This window comes from Lissotriton vulgaris, chromosome 7 (assembly GCF_964263255.1).
Source record: "Lissotriton vulgaris chromosome 7, aLisVul1.2, whole genome shotgun sequence".
Classification (NCBI taxonomy): Eukaryota; Metazoa; Chordata; class Amphibia; order Caudata; family Salamandridae; genus Lissotriton; species Lissotriton vulgaris.
Window position 1 is genome coordinate 838,475,904 of NC_141695.1, and position 20,041 is coordinate 838,495,944.

The following is a 20,041-nucleotide window of genomic DNA, read 5'->3' on the forward strand; positions in this document are numbered from 1 at the left end:
CGGGTAGCTGTGCGCTCAATAAATGCAATAATAATAATAATAATACACTTCCCACTCAAGCTTCAAAGAGCCTGAACATCTCTACCTCTGCTAATAACTGTTCATCTACTCCTGCCTCGCACCAACCTACCATCACTACCTTTGAACTCTTTTTGTCCACCTACTGCATCATCTATTGTAAATTTTTACCCTGTACTTTTTCCTTTGTATTCCTTGTATATGTGTATTGTGCATACTCTGCAAAGTACTTTGATACCTTCGGCTCAAGTTCGCATTATATAAAACTTGAAAAATAATAAAAATAAATGAAAACATTAAATAAAATACCAATTGGGTAGGAACATCTTCAACACACTACCGGATCAGTATCAATTGGAATCCCATTTTAAACTTGACAAACACCAAATTGGTGTGCTTGCAACTATTTAAATGCTTCATACATCTGGTCATTGATTTCAGGCTTAGTTGTTTTCTAACAGACTGTGTATCCAGATTTGGATAGGTGATGGAAAACGTTTTCCTTTTGTAGCCAGCAACATCAATGGCTATGGTAGGAGATTCTTGACACCCTGAAACAACCAACACCCTTGAGCAATTAAGCAGCTTCTCTTCTCCTTAAGATATATGTAATTTATAACTGTTTTTCTCCTTGAATCCCCAACCCCTTTGTTTAGCTGTTATCTTGTCTGGCAAGTTGTGTGACTTTCAAACATCCTATTTTTCAACCAGCAAAGTTCCTTTCAGTGCAATATAGAATTTATCCTAATTTATTGTCTCCAGCATAGAGATCATTTTGCGCTCTCAGGATAAAAGCAGACTTTCAGATCATTCTAGATAGATTAAAACAGCCAAAATATTTGCACTTTTCTGTAGTGCTATAATTGAAAGGTTCGTGGCATACATTCTTTTCATGAGCTTATACTTTGGCTTTAGGAGGGTTATGGTTTAGATTAAAAAAGTCCTAGCCTACGTAGTTTTTTAAGTCCTTGCAGCTGCAGGTAAAACCGCTTTTGCCAAACTCTTCAGTAAGGCTCCCATTAACATGCATTGCAGAGTGGCCACAAGTTGACAATTCTCTCTATGCCAGACAATGTTCAAAGACACAAATGGGTGAGCTGTTACTACGGGACTTGCACAGCTCAATCTTTGTGCAGTTCTTTCATTGTTACTTCTTAAATGTGGATATTGTTTTGGCTGGCTCCACTGCCAAGTGGCGGGAAGGAGCTTGTTTACAACAGCATTATAAAGTGATGGCACGGGCACTTGCACATAGGTATTGACCTGTCGGAAGGGCCCTCATGCTCACCCCTGGGCATTCTCACCCATCCTCAGTCTACCTACCGGGGAGTGACTTCTCAGTCAACTGAAAATGCCCACTTGTAAATCAGACCACTGTGGAATAACACATAACTACTTGGTATTTGCCTCTAACTACTGGTAAAAATTAAAAGCTAGAAGCTGAGATGAGCCTCATCACTGACACAACCCATGTTAGTATGCCTTATTTATGTAACACTATTCTAATGTTAAGGTGCATAACATGTCATTGATATCTATTGTAAAGTAGGGTGAAATAACTGAAGAAGGACTTTTTGTCACAGATCCTCATTTTTCTCCTTTAGTCACTCTTGTCAAAGAATTTTTATGATGTTTGGTTTTCTACATGTTTCTATAAATGAGAACAAAGATCATTACTGGAAGCGAAACCAATATGTATAATGAGATATTAGGCACAGATTTAATGTAACAGTAACAATTAAAATCATACAAAAAAGAAATTACGAACTAGAAACATGCATTTATTCAGAGTGGCAAGTATGTTTTATTTTTAGACCGGCTTTGGGACATAATTTGAGCAACTTTAGAAAATCTTTTCAAGTTTGCCATTGGTACATTCATCTAAATATGTGTGAATCTCTTTTTTGTTAGCTTTATTGTTCTTAATGAAACTTTTGAAGGTCCTATTAAAATAGCAGTGTCCAGCAAGGGTGAAAGAATTCCAGTAGTAGTAATAGGATGAAGAGCTGAACTCAGACAAGACGGAAGTCCTCATCCTGGGCTCCTCGCCCTCCGCCTGGGACGACTCCTGGTGGCCCCCCGCTCTGGGCACCGCACCCAAACCGACAGACCACGCACGCAACCTGGGCTTCATCCTGGACTCCTCCCTCTCCATGACCAGACAAGTCAACGCTGTCTCCTCGTCGTGCTTCAACATCCTGCGCATGCTACGGAAGATCTTCCGGTGGATCCCCACCGAGACCAGGAAGACGGTCACCCAGGCCCTCGTCACCAGCCGACTGGACTACGGCAACGCCCTCTACGCCGGAACCACCGCCAAGCTACAGAAGAGACTCCAGCGGATCCAGAACACCTCAGCCAGACTCATCCTCGACATCCCACGACACAGCCACATCTCCGGACATCTGAGAGACCTGCATTGGCTCCCCGTCAACAAAAGAATCACCATCCGTCTCCTCACCCACGCACACAAAGCCCTACACGATCAAGGCCCGAGCTACCTCAACAACCGCATCAACTTCTACGCTCCCAAACGCCACCTCCGATCAGCCAGTCACGCCCTCGCCGCCGTCCCTCGCATCCGAAGAACGACTACAGGAGGAAGGTCCTTCTCCTACCTGGCCGCCAAGACCTGGAACTCCCTCCCGACCGACCTGCGCCTGACCCAAGACCACCTCTCCTTCAGGAAGAAGCTCAAGACCTGGCTGTTCGAGCAGTAGCAGCACCCCCCCCCCCTCCCCAAGCGCCTTGAGACCCTCCGGGTAACTCACTCCTCCACTCACTGCTAAACAGAACCATCAAAGCTTTGCAACCTCTTATTTAGAGTTCCATGAACTTGTGCCCATGAGAACTACCCAGCATGTTAAATCATTGAAGAGCGTTATGAAGAGTTAATATTAAGGGGGGAGGGCATTCAAAGCATACCCAACCTTTACCCTCCTAGAAGAGATTAGAATCAACTAGTGATATTAGGGTCCAGTAAACCTTAAGACCTGACACTACAGTACACTGTGGCTAGGGCTTGGGCTGTATCCATCCCACATTATGTCCAGCAACCTTCTACACAACAATGTGTGTGCATTATGAAACAACAAAATAAGAACCAGAGTCTTTGATTTCCCAATATTGCAAAATTTACTTACACTTAAATTTCCAAAACAGTATTGTCTTAGGAGTCGCTTTCCTACAATAGCGATGCTCAAAAAGCGATTTGTTTACTTTCGCAAAATGCAAATGGCACCCAGACTCACCCTGATCACAGGACAATCAGGAAATATATTGTAGAACTGCCATTCAGAAGCACACACAGGAGCTTGCAGTAAGGACCTGTTTGAACACAAAGATAGAGCTTTAAGGTGCAACGAAAAGTCAGGAATGGCAGGCAGAGGACTGCTAGAAAGCAGGAGTTCTCAGATGATTAAATTTTGTTATACTAGTGAAGGAGTCTGTAGCAAATAATGATCAACATTTTAACATGGCTTCCAAAACCATCCCAGAAGCCTTCAAAAAGAGAATATGGATTTGTATTCAGGAGCAAATTAATGCTGTGGGGGTAACAACCCTCTGTGTTGCGTAAATCTGTAAATTGTGGCTGGACCATAGCTCAAGAACGAAGCCAAAGCTGGCAAGTAGGAGGAAGGAAGCTACTAGCATTGGGGCGGGACCGTCTACGCAGCCACTAACTACAGCAGTGAATGAGGCAATTAAAGGCACCCTGACTAATTAGGCAAGATCTGGCGTTACAAATATTGACATGTCTGAACCTCCTCAGCAAAACCCAAGTTAGTGTAATTATTTTTTTAATTAGTACAACGCTACTTTAAAAGCTTTAAAGATCTTTATTATAAATGTCATGTCATTGTGTGTAAACATATTACATTTGACTGTCAATGCATTTACATTTCTTAAGTTCAATAAATGCATTATGGGATTTGTAGTCCTATAGAAGTAATGCAGCTTCCATAGTGAAATGGAATGTACAGACGTCAATTGTATAAGGAGAATAATATTGAAGAGAATTACTTTTTCAATGAAAATATTAAATATGCTTTCACTTGTACGAATGTTATGTCAAATAAAAAAAGTAATTCAATATATTTCTCAATTTCAATAGAAGAATATATTACAGACGGCCATGATTATCATGGTGTAGATGATGTAGAGGATCAAGAATATACCAACAATGATTACACTTATACTGTGTAAAACAACCGTGCCTCCAGGAACACAACCCCTTTAGGAGTCACTGTGAACCCGGTGATGAAGCATAGAGTGTGTGAGGGTTATTAAACAAAAATGAATTGCTTCCATTTTAGCAATTAAATCAGCAATACATCTGTAATAGTGAATAGTGCCCAACATATAGTGTAAGGAGGTGGGATACCTTTTTTGAGTGCTACTATGATTAATAGCCATGACAGTGTAAATAAAACTAAGAAGGTATTACATGGCTCTATTGTTGAGGGGACACACCAACATAACAAAATACATCAACATATTGTTGTTAAAATGCAAAATATGGCTAAAAGTATAGAAACATTGGCAACTGCTTTAGGGATTCTCAGTTGGAGAAACATACATATTTAGCAAGAAATGACACACTGCAGCAAAGATGTTGCAAATAGTTTGTCATTTTACATCATATGTAGCGTTTTTGCAAACAATGTAAACACGTTCTAGTGGTCAGGCTATCTCTGCTCTAGAAAGTGAGGAAGCTTGAAGCCAGAGTAGTATGTCTATGTTGGAAGTCATAATTTGTAGCAGTACACTGAGTCAGGCTGCTGATGTAGAAGTAGATAAGTTACATACTAATATAGTGGCTCACTCACATGAAAGAAAGGCCCATTGAAAATGTCTTGTGAACTCCAAAAGTAATATTTATTCTGTTAAATTAGTGAGCATTTTAAAATGTTAAGACAAAAAGGTTACACAATCCCATTCAACTGTGTCTTCACATTTTCTTGTCAAATAAACGTGGAAATAAAAATTACTTTCCTGCATTTCAACTGACTACTTAATTTAACATTGCATGTATTGTTTTTAATAGACTTGCCTTAAAGTTGTAGGTTATGTATCTAAGTCTCTCCCTTACATCTGCTGCTCTGGTGCTATCATGGGATGAGTTTGGGGGTGGGAGGTGTTCCTCTTCTTCAGAGCTGTCATGGTTTGGCTGGATTGGAAGTTCCTTCCTTGTTGTTCTATTGTGTAGCATAACACATACTGCCACTAACTAGCATGCCATTGGAGAGGAATATAATGGAGTGCTCTCCCATTCTTGTGAAGGCAGCGGAACCTTGCCTTAAACAGACCAAAAATCTGTCTTGTAACAGCTTTTGTTCACCTGTGCCCAATATTCTACTGCAGTGCTTCCCTTTTAGTTAAGACTGATGTCTGAGGTCATTATTCAAGTGTGTAGTACATAAGTGTGTAAACATATTACATTTGACTGTCAATGCATTTACATTTCTTAAGTTCAATAAATGCATTATGGGATTTGTAGTCCTATAGAAGTAATGCAGCTTCCATAGTGAAATGGAATGTACAGACGTCAATTGTATAAGGAGAATAATATTGAAGAGAATTACTTTTTCAATGAAAATATTAAATATGCTTTCACTTGTACGAATGTTATGTCAAATAAAAAAAGTAATTCAATATATTTCTCAATTTCAATAGAAGAATATATTACAGACGGCCATGATTATCATGGTGTAGATGATGTAGAGGATCAAGAATATACCAACAATGATTACACTTATACTGTGTAAAACAACCGTGCCTCCAGGAACACAACCCCTTTAGGAGTCACTGTGAACCCGGTGATGAAGCATAGAGTGTGTGAGGGTTATTAAACAAAAATGAATTGCTTCCATTTTAGCAATTAAATCAGCAATACATCTGTAATAGTGAATAGTGCCCAACATATAGTGTAAGGAGGTGGGATACCTTTTTTGAGTGCTACTATGATTAATAGCCATGACAGTGTAAATAAAACTAAGAAGGTATTACATGGCTCTATTGTTGAGGGGACACACCAACATAACAAAATACATCAACATATTGTTGTTAAAATGCAAAATATGGCTAAAAGTATAGAAACATTGGCAACTGCTTTAGGGATTCTCAGTTGGAGAAACATACATATTTAGCAAGAAATGACACACTGCAGCAAAGATGTTGCAAATAGTTTGTCATTTTACATCATATGTAGCGTTTTTGCAAACAATGTAAACACGTTCTAGTGGCCAGGCTATCTCTGCTCTAGAAAGTGAGGAAGCTTGAAGCCAGAGTAGTATGTCTATGTTGGAAGTCATAATTTGTAGCAGTACACTGAGTCAGGCTGCTGATGTAGAAGTAGATAAGTTACATACTAATATAGTGGCTCACTCACATGAAAGAAAGGCCCATTGAAAATGTCTTGTGAACTCCAAAAGTAATATTTATTCTGTTAAATTAGTGAGCATTTTAAAATGTTAAGACAAAAAGGTTACACAATCCCATTCAACTGTGTCTTCACATTTTCTTGTCAAATAAACGTGGAAATAAAAATTACTTTCCTGCATTTCAACTGACTACTTAATTTAACATTGCATGTATTGTTTTTAATAGACTTGCCTTAAAGTTGTAGGTTATGTATCTAAGTCTCTCCCTTACATCTGCTGCTCTGGTGCTATCATGGGATGAGTTTGGGGGTGGGAGGTGTTCCTCTTCTTCAGAGCTGTCATGGTTTGGCTGGATTGGAAGTTCCTTCCTTGTTGTTCTATTGTGTAGCATAACACATACTGCCACTAACTAGCATGCCATTGGAGAGGAATATAATGGAGTGCTCTCCCATTCTTGTGAAGGCAGCGGAACCTTGCCTTAAACAGACCAAAAATCTGTCTTGTAACAGCTTTTGTTCACCTGTGCCCAATATTCTACTGCAGTGCTTCCCTTTTAGTTAAGACTGATGTCTGAGGTCATTATTCAAGTGTGTAGTACATAAGCACTGTCTCATAACACAAATAGAATTTACAGACAAAAATATACATTATGTATAATTAACTAAAAGTTAATGTAGATTAGTATAAATACCGAAAAGAAAGTCATCCCTAAACTCTCCTCTTGCAAGCCGGGTGTATTTGGCACAGTGCCAGAAAATAATAGGATTCAGAAAAGGGGGTGGTGATGAACAGAGTGTCTGAATTAAGCAGACCACTCTTACCCAGTCCAAAGATCAGGGCTTGATCCATCACCGTTATTTATCTCACTGCACCATCCCAGCTCAGAACCTGGCTATATGCAAATCAGTCTGTCCCTGGCCCAGTGCATCATGGGAACAGGGCAGACTAAACTACCAAGCCAATTCTTCACCAGAAAGGAGACAAGCTACCGGGGACCGGTTTCTGGCATTTCAGCCATCTTCGGCCCGGCTTGCTTGAATCCTGATGGTGCAGTGAGAAAGGGACTCATGTCTGAGTATACCCTGCCACACCTATAGTGGCCAAAAACGATTCAGAAAAGGGGGTGGTGTTGAACAGAGTGTCTGAATTAAGCAGACCACTCTTACCCAGTCCAAAGATCAGGGCTTGATCCATCACCGTTATTTATCTCACTGCACCATCCCAGCTCAGAACCTGGCTATATGCAAATCAGTCTGTCCCTGGCCCAGTGCATCATGGGAACAGGGCAGACTAAACTACCAAGCCAATTCTTCACCAGAAAGGAGACAAGCTACCGGGGACCGGTTTCTGGCATTTCAGCCGTCTTCGGCCCGGCTTGCTTGAATCCTGATGGTGCAGTGAGAAAGGGACTCATGTCTGAGTATACCCTGCCACACCTATAGTGGCCAAAAACGATTTAGAAAAGGGGGTGGTGATGAACAGAGTGTCTGAATTAAGCAGACCACTCTTACCCAGTCCAAAGATCAGGGCTTGATCCATCACCGTTATTTATCTCACTGCACCATCCCAGCTCAGAACCTGGCTATATGCAAATCAGTCTGTCCCTGGCCCAGTGCATCATGGGAACAGGGCAGACTAAACTACCAAGCCAATTCTTCACCAGAAAGGAGACACTACCCCCTTTTCTGAATCGTTTTGTCCACCATAAGCGTGGAAGGGTATACTCAGATGTGAGTCCCTTGCTCATTGCACCATCAGGATTCAAGCAAGCCGGGCCGAAGACGGCTGTAATGCCAGAAACCGGTCCCCGGAAGCTTGTTTCCTTCCCAGTGAAAGAATTGGCTTGGTAGTTTGGTTTGCCCTGTTCCCATGATGCACTGGGACAGGGACAGACTAATTTGCATGTAGCCAGGTTCTGAGCTGGGATGGTGCAGTGAGCTAAAAAACGGTGATGGATCAAGCCCTGATCTGTTGACTGGGTAGGAGTATTCTGCTTAATTCAGAAACTCGGTCCATCACCACCCCCTTTTCTGAATAGAAAATAATAGGAATCATGAGTGGAACCAGGAAATGTAGTCATAAGATCGTTATTACTGACCCAGCTTGGCAAACTGTATGTTTTAAGGAGTGCTGTGTCTTTCTACTCCTATATAAAAAATCTGTAGCGCTTGGAGGGCAAATTAATGCAAGTGTGCCATCAGCACAGCCATTATCCTGTGGAAAAAATGCCAAACTAAAAAAATCCAATGCAGTTTGCTGCAACTTTTGTTGAATTCTTGGAAACAAAATACATCTGTGACTATTCAGCAGACCTGCTTCCAAAAATTGTGAAAAAAGACAGAATAGGAGCTGATGCATATAACTTTTCTTACATGTATGAGTTTCCTTGTAGGTTGAGGAATTGGAGAGAAAGTGCAAGTCTCAACATGATCGGCTTTTTGAGCTGAAGCAGGAACTGACCAACACTAATGCTGAACTGAAGCTGAGAGCGGTGCAGGCAGAAGGTGAGATCTTGATGACAAGGCTTCATGCAAGCATAAGGAACCCTTAGATCAGATGCAGTCCCAGGTGAGATACTTTAAGCATCAGAAAGCCCTAGGTAAGATGCAGTTCAATATGTAGTTCGATTAATTTAGCGAAACTTTACAGCCGGATGGCATGCAGACAGCTTACCAAAGCCTAAAATTGTATGCGTTCCCAAGTAAAATGATTTGAGTCTACCAGAGCCCTAGAAGGCTTACAGTCTAGGGGTGATGTGCTTTCAGTGCAGGAAAGTCTTAAGCATGTTACATCTTCTATGAATTGCTCTGGGGTTTAGAAAGCCTAAGCTTGTGTATAGTATCCGGTTGTGAGTCTTCCAAAGCCTTAGTGAAGACTTAAGTCATATAAGCATTGGGCTTTATTCTCTGAATGTGGGGCAACCTTAGAAAGGTTAGGGGTTTCACTGACATTTGATTGTATCAAGTTCTTAAAGGATATAGTCTCAAAGGAGGGTTGTGAGCTTAAGGATGCTCCCAGAAAATAAGATTTCACATGATGTGTTATGAGCCTAGAGAGCCGGATACATTCTTCGGTGACATACTGAAAACTACTGATTCCTTCCATAGCATAAAGCATCAGGTGACACACTGTGAGGCTAGGGAAACCTTATTTAGAATAAAGTCTCAGATAACATGCTGTGGATGTATGGAAGCCTTACTAAAGAAGCCTCTTATGATGTGTGTGAGCTTACTGTCTGGATTGCCATGATGTGAATTTGTTGCAGTTTTAATAATCTGTAGTTTCTGATTATGTTCTCTGAACATAGTTAAGTGCTGGGGTGTAAAGTCTCAGGTGGAATGCCGAGAATTTAAATATGACTTTGTGCTCCCTGGCCTCGGCAGAGGCAGGAAATGTAAATGTACTGAATTCAGTTTGGAGGCAGGGGGTACAGTGAGGAGAATATCAGGTCATCTCTTCGAGACGTATGCATAAGATAAGGCATTGTTTAGGGTATGATGCAGGTGAGTTTTTGTGAGCTGTGTGACTGAAATGATGTGCAAGGTATAATGGTGGAGGATTGGAAGAGGTAAGAGTCAGGTAAACTAGTGTGTGAGGAAGGTGACTTATTGGTGAGGTGTAATGGAGATGAGATATTGGAGAGATGGCATGGGGGAGTGTAAGGAATGGGTCAGTGTGCATACCTGGGGTAGGTGTAAGGATGTGTATATAGAAGCACATTTGGTCTTCCATACAAGAGCATTGCAGGATTCCAGGTGCAGACCCTCTTTGTGTTATGTAGTTACCAAGCCTTTCAGAATAACTAGGCAGGCTGGGAGGGGGTTAAAACGTGGCTTTTGATACTGGAGACTGAGCAGAGAAGTCGAAGCTCTATCTTGCAAAATCCCATGGATGTGGACATTTAAAAGCATGTTTTGGTTTTGTGACTGTGTATATAAGGAGATGTGATTTCACTGTAAAATATTGCATATATATTCAGATTGTCAGGTCACACTGGGAACTAGCCACTAAACAGGCTTTATTCTGATTATAGGTAGCTTTGTCACTAACCCTAAAATTGAGGACAGAAAGTATTCATTGACTCTCTGTGGGGAAGGTAACAATCATTATGTGAGAATTGGGTACCTGACCTGTTTTGGTATACGTGGTATGACATATGTGCCCAACTTCACAACATTTATAAGTGAAGATTGAACATTCAGGAACTTTACAAACATATCACTTAAATATTAAATTGCCTGTTGCAAAATATATTGGATGATGGCATCTCCACAAATGTATATCGCTGCGCCATTGCGGATTTTTCTACAAGATATATATATATAATGTCAATTTGAAAGATTTGGATATCCAGGAAAAGTCTAGTGCCTCTCCAGTTGATCCAAACAGCAGAAGTAAGGAGCCCAAGAGTATTGCATATTAATAATAAAGCCAGGCAACAGTTTTTAAAATATCTGTCCCTTGGAACCGGATCCCCAACAACTATTATGCACATCATCCTCCCTCTCACCACCCCTCCAGCAGATACTTAAAGAACCTAAATACAAATCAAATCTTGCAGTTTACAGCTTGTTTGGTATATGGGAGTTTTTTCAAAGCATTTTGACATATACCTATATTTCTGCAGAGGGGTAATGATGTATGGGTGTTATTCTCCCCAGTGGCCATAGATAGCATCTTGGATTACTTTAAGCGCCTTCAGAAGTTGAGGCATAAAGATGTGTTTCTTTTCAAGGTACATATTGATTCTGTTTTGTCCTATGACCTGCCCTGTTTGTTCTGATGGATACATCTACCTGCAGATTGCTCGCCTTTTGATTCCTCACCTTTTGAATATCCCCATGCTCCAGCTTAGACCTGAAACTTTTCAATAGTTCAATAGTTCTCTCACGTTGACAGGGGGTGTCGGTAAATACATGGCTCCACCCACAGCACCGCATGATGTCACTGGAGCCATAAGAGGCCACAATCAACTTGGTGACATCAGTTCCCTTTTTTCTGCGTCCTCAATGCATAACTGTGCAAACTCTCCATTGAGAATTGTAGAGGTTTCATGGAGTGTGGGGAATGGGTCAGTGTACATACCAGGGATGGCTGTAAAGATGAGCATATAGAAGCACATTTTATTCTTCCAAACAGGCGTCTAGCAGCATGCCAGGTGTAGAACCTCTTTTTGGTATGTAATTAAAAAGCCTTTCAGAATAACCGGTCAAGCTGAGAGGGGGGTTAAAAATGCAACGTCAATAGGGCGATGAGTCCATCTGGTGCTGCTGCGGACCCTGTGGGTCCCTTGGCTTATTCTCTGGAAGTATTTCCGATGCCTTACCAGCAGGCACCTTTTATGCCATTAATGCCAATGGCCCAAGTTTTCTGGACAAATCCGGTAGACATTCCTGGAAAAGACCCCATCTCCTTTGATCCTTTGATCCTTTGACCTGTAGAGGTATTGGCTGCGCACAAGTGACTCCTCTGACTACTTTCGTACCAACATCAGAAGCTTCAACTTCAGTGCATCTTCTTGCATATCTGACGTCATTGCCAACACTGCACATAGGTCGAGAAGAGAGGGCCAACGGCTCATAGAAGAGGGACAATATTTCTTTATAGAGAAAGAACCCCAAGAAGAGAAATAGGGTGAAATAGTGGAGCAGCCCTTATTGGACCCAGACTTTGAAGGGTTGTGTCAGGCAAGTGATTTGGATACATCTCCAGAATGGGAATTGTCTCCAAAGGGCATTCTGCCTCCAGAGGTCACTTCATACCATTCGATTATAAGGAAAGCGGCAGAAAATGTTGAGTTGCCTCTTTTCACTACGAAGCTGAAATCAAACATACTGACTAAGGTACTATATTCTTCATTATCAGACAGTCCCCTCTTTTTGTTCTCTCATCCTTCGTCTGAGAGTTTGGTTGTTCAGGCCTCATGTTCCTTAAAGTTGACTCCTGGATCTTTTCCTGCTTCACATGTAGATAGAGAATCCTAAAATATGGAAACAGTCTATAAAAAAGGTTTTCTCATCGGGCACCATGGCACTAAAATCTGCCTGCTGGGTTGTCGCTCCATCTGTACACCTCGGCCTTCTACCAGGTGTGTTGTTCCAAAATTGCCTGATGATGTTCAGGGATGTTTTTCTGAATTTTTGAATGATGGCAAAGCTGCAACCCGTCGGATACCGCTGGATACTATGGCTAGAGCTATGAGCACATTGTTTTCTGCCAGAAGGTAGGCATGGTTGAGCAGTTCTGAGTTTTTTCAAGATGTGCAGAATGTTTTGATGGATTTGCCCTTTGATGGTTCTCATTTGTGTGCGCTAAATCAGATCATGCTCTTGAACATTTTAAAGAAAGCAATGTAACACCTCATTCTTTGGGTCTTCAATCTGAACTCAACATCTACAGGCAATTTAAAAGATTCTGATGTTTTGCCAGAAGCTTTTCTTTTTGTGGGCGAGAGCAGCAGTCTTCCAGCCCCTTTAACACAAATTACAGGGGGTGTGGGAGGGGTAGACAATGAGCTGTTCCGCTTCACCCATATTCTTCCTCATCCTCTTCCTCCTCAGCCAACACTGCAGGAAAGCTGCCCTAGTTTTACCATCTTAAAGCATTCTTTACTGGTGAGAGAACGTGTGTCCCAGATTCTACATCAGTGGAGTTCCATAATATCGGACCTTTGGGTATTAAATATTGTGGAAAGGGGGTATGCTCTACTCGTCCAGTAATTTTCCTCACCCTTTCCGCCCTTATGAATTTACATTCCACTGACCATTATCAGCTACCTATACAAGAGCTCCAATCCTTACTTCAGAAGGGTGCCGTGGAGTTGGTTCCAGAGAAGGAACCGGGTCAGGGATGCTACTCATGTTATTTACTGATTCTCAAGAAGGACGGTCACTTGCAACCGATTTTAGACCTCAGGATTTTGACTGATTTCTCAAGCAGGAAAAGTTCAAGATGCTGACCCTAGCTCAGGTGCTTCTTGTGCTGGAGAAAGAAGACTGGCTGGTTTTAATTGTCTTGCAGGATGCTTACTTTTTTCATCCCTATTCTGCAGTCGTACAGCAAGTACCTCTGCTTCAGGATGGCGCCTTAACATTATAAGTTTGAGATCCACCTGTTTGCCTTACTTCGGCCGCCTTGAGTCTTCAAGAAGGTGATGGCAGTGGTTGCAGCTCATCTCACCCTAACCTAGACCATTAACTCATCAAAGCCAAGTCTCTGGAGTTGGTGTTGCATCACTTGCAGGTGATGACTCCTGGGCATTTCCATCAACAGGGAACCCTGTTTATAGGGACAGTACTGGACACTACGGTGAGTTGAGCCCGTCCTCCTCCTCAGAGGATTCTGGACATTCAGGCTATGATTTTGAAGTTGCAGATTGGAGCAATGGTTCCAGTCCTGAAGGTCTTGCCCCTGTTGGGTCTACTTGCTTCCTGTATTCTGTTGGTAACCCGTACACGCTGGCTCATGAGGGCCCTGCAGTGGTGTCTCCGCAGGCTGTGGTTTCAGCATAGTGAGGACCTTCAGGCTTCTGTCAAGATCTCCAGAGACACTGCAATGGCTCTGCAATAGTGCATTGTATCCGGCAATCTATCTCAAGGAGAGTCGTTTCACCCTCCTATTCTGGTGGCCACAGTCATAACAGATGCCTCCACCTTAGGTTGGGAAGCTCATTTGGAGGATCTGGGGATCAGAAGACTTTGCTGTCCAGAAGAACAGTTGTTTCATATCAATCTGTTAGAACTGTGGGTTTTTCGTCTGGCTTTCAAGGCCTTTTCCCTTCCATTCGCAGTCAGCCAGTGCAAGCTTTGACAGACAACACCACTGCGATGTGGGACATCAACAAGAAAGGAGGAGTAGGGTTGTCTCTTACCTGCAGAGGTACTCTTTGACTCTGGTTTAGGGCTCAGGATCATCAGATTTGTGTGATAGCACATCACTTGGATGGAGTTCTCAACGTGTGTGCGGACACTCTCAGCCGGCTTTTTTCAGTCGACCACAAGTGACGACTCCATCCAGAAGTGGTTCTTCATATTTTCTAGTTATGGTGGGGGCTCCTCAGATAGACCTCTTTGTCCCTCGGGAGACCGTACACTGCAAGTTGTTGTGCATCCTCCAGTATCTGGTGCAGGGACCATTAGGGGACGCATTCCAATTAAGCTGGAGTTCCCAGCTGCTTTATGTTCACTCCCATACCCTTGATTCTTTGGGTGCTGAGGAAGATTTGCCTCACCCAGGCTCAAGTAATGTTATTAGTCCCCGGCTGGCCACGAAGGTTGTGGTATGCAGACCTCATTCACATCTCCCTGTGCCCATATCAGGGCAGACTTCCTCTGGCAGTGGCAGGGGTAGGGTTTACATCCCCACCTCCAGAGCCTGCACCTATATGCCTGGAGATTGAATGGGGTTACCAGAGTTCCTTTTCATTTCCCCCTACTGTGGTGGATCTATTTTTTCATCCAGAAGTCATTCCAGCAAATTGGTTATGCTGGCAGATGGCTTAGATGGACGACATTTGTTACCTGGTGTGCAGTTAATTCATTAGATCCTTTAAAGGCCAATTTGTGTGATATTTTGCCAATTTGTCTGATATTTTGCTCTCTTTTTGGCTCAGCAAGGCTTTGCAGTTCCCATGGTTAAGGGTTATTTGTCTGCCCTTTCAGCATTTCCCAGTTTACCAGATCAACCTTCTCTGTTTAAGTCTCCTATAGTTTGAAGGTTCAATAGTTTGAAGGTTCATTAGGGGACTTGCAAATAAATACCCTCCCACTCATTTAATTATGCCTCAGTATGATCTTATTTTGGTTCTTACATATTTGACGTGTTATTTTGAACCTCTTCATAGTTGTCCCTTGAGACTTCTAACATTTAAGAATATTTTTCTCATTGCTGTGACTTCTGCAAGGTGAGTTAGTGAGCTACAAGACTTTAATTGTTAAACCTCCTTTTACAACTTTCTTTCCTGATAAGTTGGTATTGAGAACCAGGACTGCATTCCTGCTGAAAGTGGTCACTCCCTTCTATTTGGGTCAGTCCATTACCCTTTCATCTTTCTATGCTACTCCCTATCCTTCTGTAAGTGGAGGAAAGACTTAATCGATTGGACCTCGAAAGGGCTGTCAGTTTTTATGTGGACAGGACACGTGAATTCAGGGTGGATGACCATCATTTTGTGGGATACATTGGAAAAATGAAAGGAAAGGCAAAACTCTGTCCAGAGGGATCATCCTTTGTAATAAAATCTGCTCTGCAATGGCTCACAAAGATGACATTGGAGGTATTTGTGATCATTCTACTATAGAGAGCTACATCTTCTGCTTCTGCTTTAGCTAGAGGAATAAGTTCCTGTAGTAGATATATTTAAAACAAAGACTTGGTCCTCCCTTCACACTTCTGGGAAACACTATTTAGATTTAAAATTGAGGAGGGATGGTCACTTCGCTCGTTCTGTTTTGTAAGTTTTTTTGGTATAGAAGAGATGCACTCATCTACGAGAGTGGGACTGCTTGGGTACTTGATTCAAAAGGTGAAGAATCGGCAGGTAGATTTATCCATCAGAAGAAGAAGTTATTTACCTTCAGTAACACTTTTTCTGGTGGATTCAGTATCTACCTGCGGGTTCCTTACTGATTCACTCTTCTCCCCGTTGCTTGTCTGTATATACCAAAGGAATCTATTTATGTATTTTTAGTATTTATAAGTATTTTTTGTTATATAAAAAATCTTTGATATTGAGTTAGAAACGATACTTGCAATTTTGATGTTCATTCCATCTGCTTGCCTCGCAAGGCACGTAAAAAAACAATGCGTGGAAACTGATGTCGCAATGTCCACGCAGGCTTCTTATGGCTTCAGTGACATCACGTGGTGCTGTGTGTGGAGCTATGTATTCACCTACGCCTCCTGTCGTCTTGCGAGAGCTACCAAAACATTTCCAGTCCAGTCTTGCGAATGGGAATATTTATTTATCCCGAACAAATTTTATAGTGTTTTGGCCAACAACGTGACCTAGCCTGGCCACGGACATATACATTACGCTACATGATCGACTGTATAACATCATATCCAACAAGGAGATCAGCAAAGGAGGAGAAAAATAGAGAGAAGAAAAGAGTCTCAGAGAACATAAACAAGTGCACATCCGACCACCAGTACCCCTGGCCCACCCCGACCCAGCGTCCAAAGACTCATACGAACTTATGGTATAAACTCCAAGGATCATCTCATGCGTTCTGACTGTATCATTGAATTTTGGCATCCAACTGCAACTCAGCAGTTTGTGTGGGTTCTAAAATCAAACCCTGATAGTCTGTTCACCTCTGCCAGGTTTTAGGATGTTTTTGGGGGCATCCCCATGTCTGAAATACTGTGACCTCAAGTCCCATGCAAACCTCCATGCCATGATTCCAAACACTCAGAAGTGGCATTTCAGCAGCCTTCCATTGTTGTGCAATATCTCTCTTGGCCAGGGTAAGGGCGAGAAATAATAGATGATGCTTATAACTGTTGCCACATATAACTTCTGTACTATGCAAAAGGATCAGTTTCAGGGTAGGTGGGATATCCCATGCAAGCACCTTGGCCAAGCAGGACACAAAACCCTGCTAAAAGCAGTCTATCACCCTACAACCCTAGACTGTTTGTAAAAAGGTACCTTCCTCAGTCACGCACAGCAGGCATAGAGGAGAGCTAATAAGTCCCATACGCCACAACAGGTATCTAGTAAAGTAGGCTGTATGGAGATATTTAAACTAAATTATATGTAGGCGAGAAGCTATCACCGCCCACAAGGAGATTCCAAGCCTTCCACCCAATCATCATCATCTATATCACTGATATCATTTTGCCATGCCGTCCTAAGTGCACCCAATGTGTAATGGAGCTGTTTGTAGCTAAGGTCTGGTAAATATAGGATGCTTACCTTCAATCAGATTGAAATCTGGGAGGAAAAAGGGCATGACGCAACTGCAGATATTTATAGATTTGGCTGTGGGACATTGAAAATTCGGATTGGAGCTCTTGGAACGACATGAGTATGTGGCCCGCATAACATCACCCAATGTCGATATACCTATGTGGTCCCATTCTTGGAAGCCCCTCAGCCCTGTCACGTGTGGAGTAAGAGCCCCCTACCACAATAGTGTCTCTCGTGTTGGGTGCCCCCACTACCCAATTCTTCGAAGGGAACGTTACCACACCTGTATCGCCACCCTAGTTGCGGATGAGGGCACCACTATTCGATTCACTGTATAGTAGGTTAGGTACAGATTTCTCTCCCATAACCCGCCTCTTCACGGCGTAGCCTGGATCGTCATGCGAGCTCTACCACCGCTCATTGATAATCTCAGGTGAGAGGCAGCATTGTTGTATATTATGACGTGAGGCATAAAGCCTGCTTTGTCCGGATGGACAAGATCTTGCATGTGTGGCATCAGTCTATTGTCTAAGGTCTTTGCAAGGAGTTTGACTTCAATGTTTAATAGAGATATCGGACGATAAGCAGAATGAACCTCTGGCTGATGTCAGTGTTTGGGAAGCACTGCTATTTTGGTGTGTCTCCAATCTAGGGGCATATGCATTTCTTTGAGCACAGGCTGGATCACACCTATCAAATGGGCTCAGGCCTAAGGCATAAAGGCTCTGAAGAATTTGCTAGGGAACCCATTGGGACCAGGGACCTTCCCGTGCTGAAGATCCGCAAGGACGCCACTCAGTTCTTCCACTGTGAGAAGCGCTTCACGTGGTGCCCTAGCTGTTGAGGACAGTGGTTGCGGAGGTAATGCATTTATGAATTTATCTATTTGAACGGCTATCACAACATCTCTTTTGCGTATAGGGTCTCATAATATCTAGCAAAACTACTAGGTTCGAGGCATGTGGGCTGCTGAATTCATATCTGTGCATAGATCGCCGCCTAGTGTTGGGTCCGGATGATTGCACATTGTTGTCCTGGAAGAGTCTTCGAAGTATCACAAGATAGGTGGCTCCTCCCCCGGACTACAGTGCGCATGGGCATCCTCTCCATCCTCAGATTGTTTTTTTCCGCCATTGGGTTCGGATGTACTTTTCTTTACTCAAGTTCGGAAACTTTTCTAAAGGCCAAAAGGCCTTCGGGGTCGTCGGTATTGTTTTTTCGAGTACTTTGTTCCAGTTCTTTCAAGCAGGACGTTGAAGAGAGCCTCGGGCCTTTTCGACACCAGAGGCCCGATCGTCGATGGAACGGAGCCCGTTCAAACGATATCCTCTTTGTAACTCTAAGTACCCACACATCGATGTACACCCGGTCTGCAACAAGTGCTTATCACCGGAGCACAATGATGCCAACTGTCTAGCTTGTGCTCAATTCAGGTCTAAGAAGACGCTTAGGCTTCGACGTGCAGCGAGGCAGTCTATGACGAAGCCAGCGCCCGACCCTGTGAATATCTTCGATGAAGAAGACGATGAGGTCGTCGAGACTGAGGATCCAGAACAGCAGTCAGATCCCGGTTCCTACCATGACTCCACCTATTATGAAGACGACGAAGAGAATGTCGAGGGTGAAAACGTCGTCGAGGTAAGGGACGACGCATCCCCCATCGGAGCCGTCGTTGACGACTCGAGCGATGGACCTGGCCCAATAGTCAGTACGGGGCCCGGAACAGACACTGAAAGACTTCCAAGGGCTCAGGTCGAGGCATCGCCGGAAGGCCTTAGCCAAGAGCATGCGAACATTCTATAGCCCCGCGTCTCGGCCCGGCTAAGAATATATCACACGAGCCATCGGTCGAACTACTTAAATCGAAACCAAAAGCCATCGAGTCGAAAACGAAACCGAAACTGCTGAAGACAGTCTTCGGATCGAAGAGTTCGAACCCATCGGATTCGACCAAGAAAAAAAGTGTCGACGACCCTTCGGGGTCACAAAGAAAGGGTGTCGAGCCGAAGATCGGTGCGCTAAAGTCCATCACTAAAGTCAAGCACGTCGAACCGACGAGGTCGACGTCGACGGACGGCGACACAAATAAGGGACTCTAGTCTTAGAAGGTTCTCGATCCGAAGCACCGAGTCAACAGGCCACAGCGCGTAAAAGGCCTCGAGCCGAAATCCAAAAGCAGCTCGAAGGAGCACGTCGAGTCGAGGCAGAAGAGTGCCCCTCCAACGCAACAAGCGCCTAAGTCGTCGCAAGGCCAAAAACATATTGGCGAAAAGGCAAAGTCGGCCGAGCCAATATCGACGCCGGCCCCGAAGAAGGTCAGTCTGTCGACAAAAAATATGCCACCGATAAAATTCGGACTACCCCCGACTGCACGCCCTAAGGCGCTCGAGCCGAAAACCGGGATCGAAACACCCAAGAAGGTGTCGATGGGAAAGAGGAGTCACTCTCTTGAAGAGGACATTGTGTACCAAGAGCCCTCCTATGATGAGCAGTCGAAGCTACATATCTACTCCGGCAGACTAACTATTTATCAAAGGAAAATCAGGTCGGAAAATCATCTGGAATCATATAAAATTCCACTCAAAAAGAAAAGGGATTCTTCAACATCGCCTGTCCTTTTTGAGACTGTAAGGTACCATGGCCAGGACACTTCTGCATACTCACCCACACGCTCTAATGAGGATATGGGGTATGACTACGATGAACAATATAATTATCCTGCGGACAC

At 43.2% G+C, this 20,041-nt stretch overlaps 1 protein-coding gene across 2 annotated transcripts in view; it reads left to right on the forward strand.

The window, feature by feature from the left end:
* The window catches only part of LRRC45 (leucine rich repeat containing 45), a 493,704-nt gene that overhangs the window by 214,860 nt on the left and 258,803 nt on the right, over nucleotides 1-20,041 (forward strand). For both annotated transcript variants that reach the window (XM_086931189.1, XM_086931190.1), the window contains exon 12: nucleotides 8,794-8,905. In XM_086931189.1, the coding sequence (XP_086787315.1) occupies nucleotides 8,794-8,905 (112 nt within the window). The remainder of the gene's footprint in view (nucleotides 1-8,793; nucleotides 8,906-20,041) is intronic.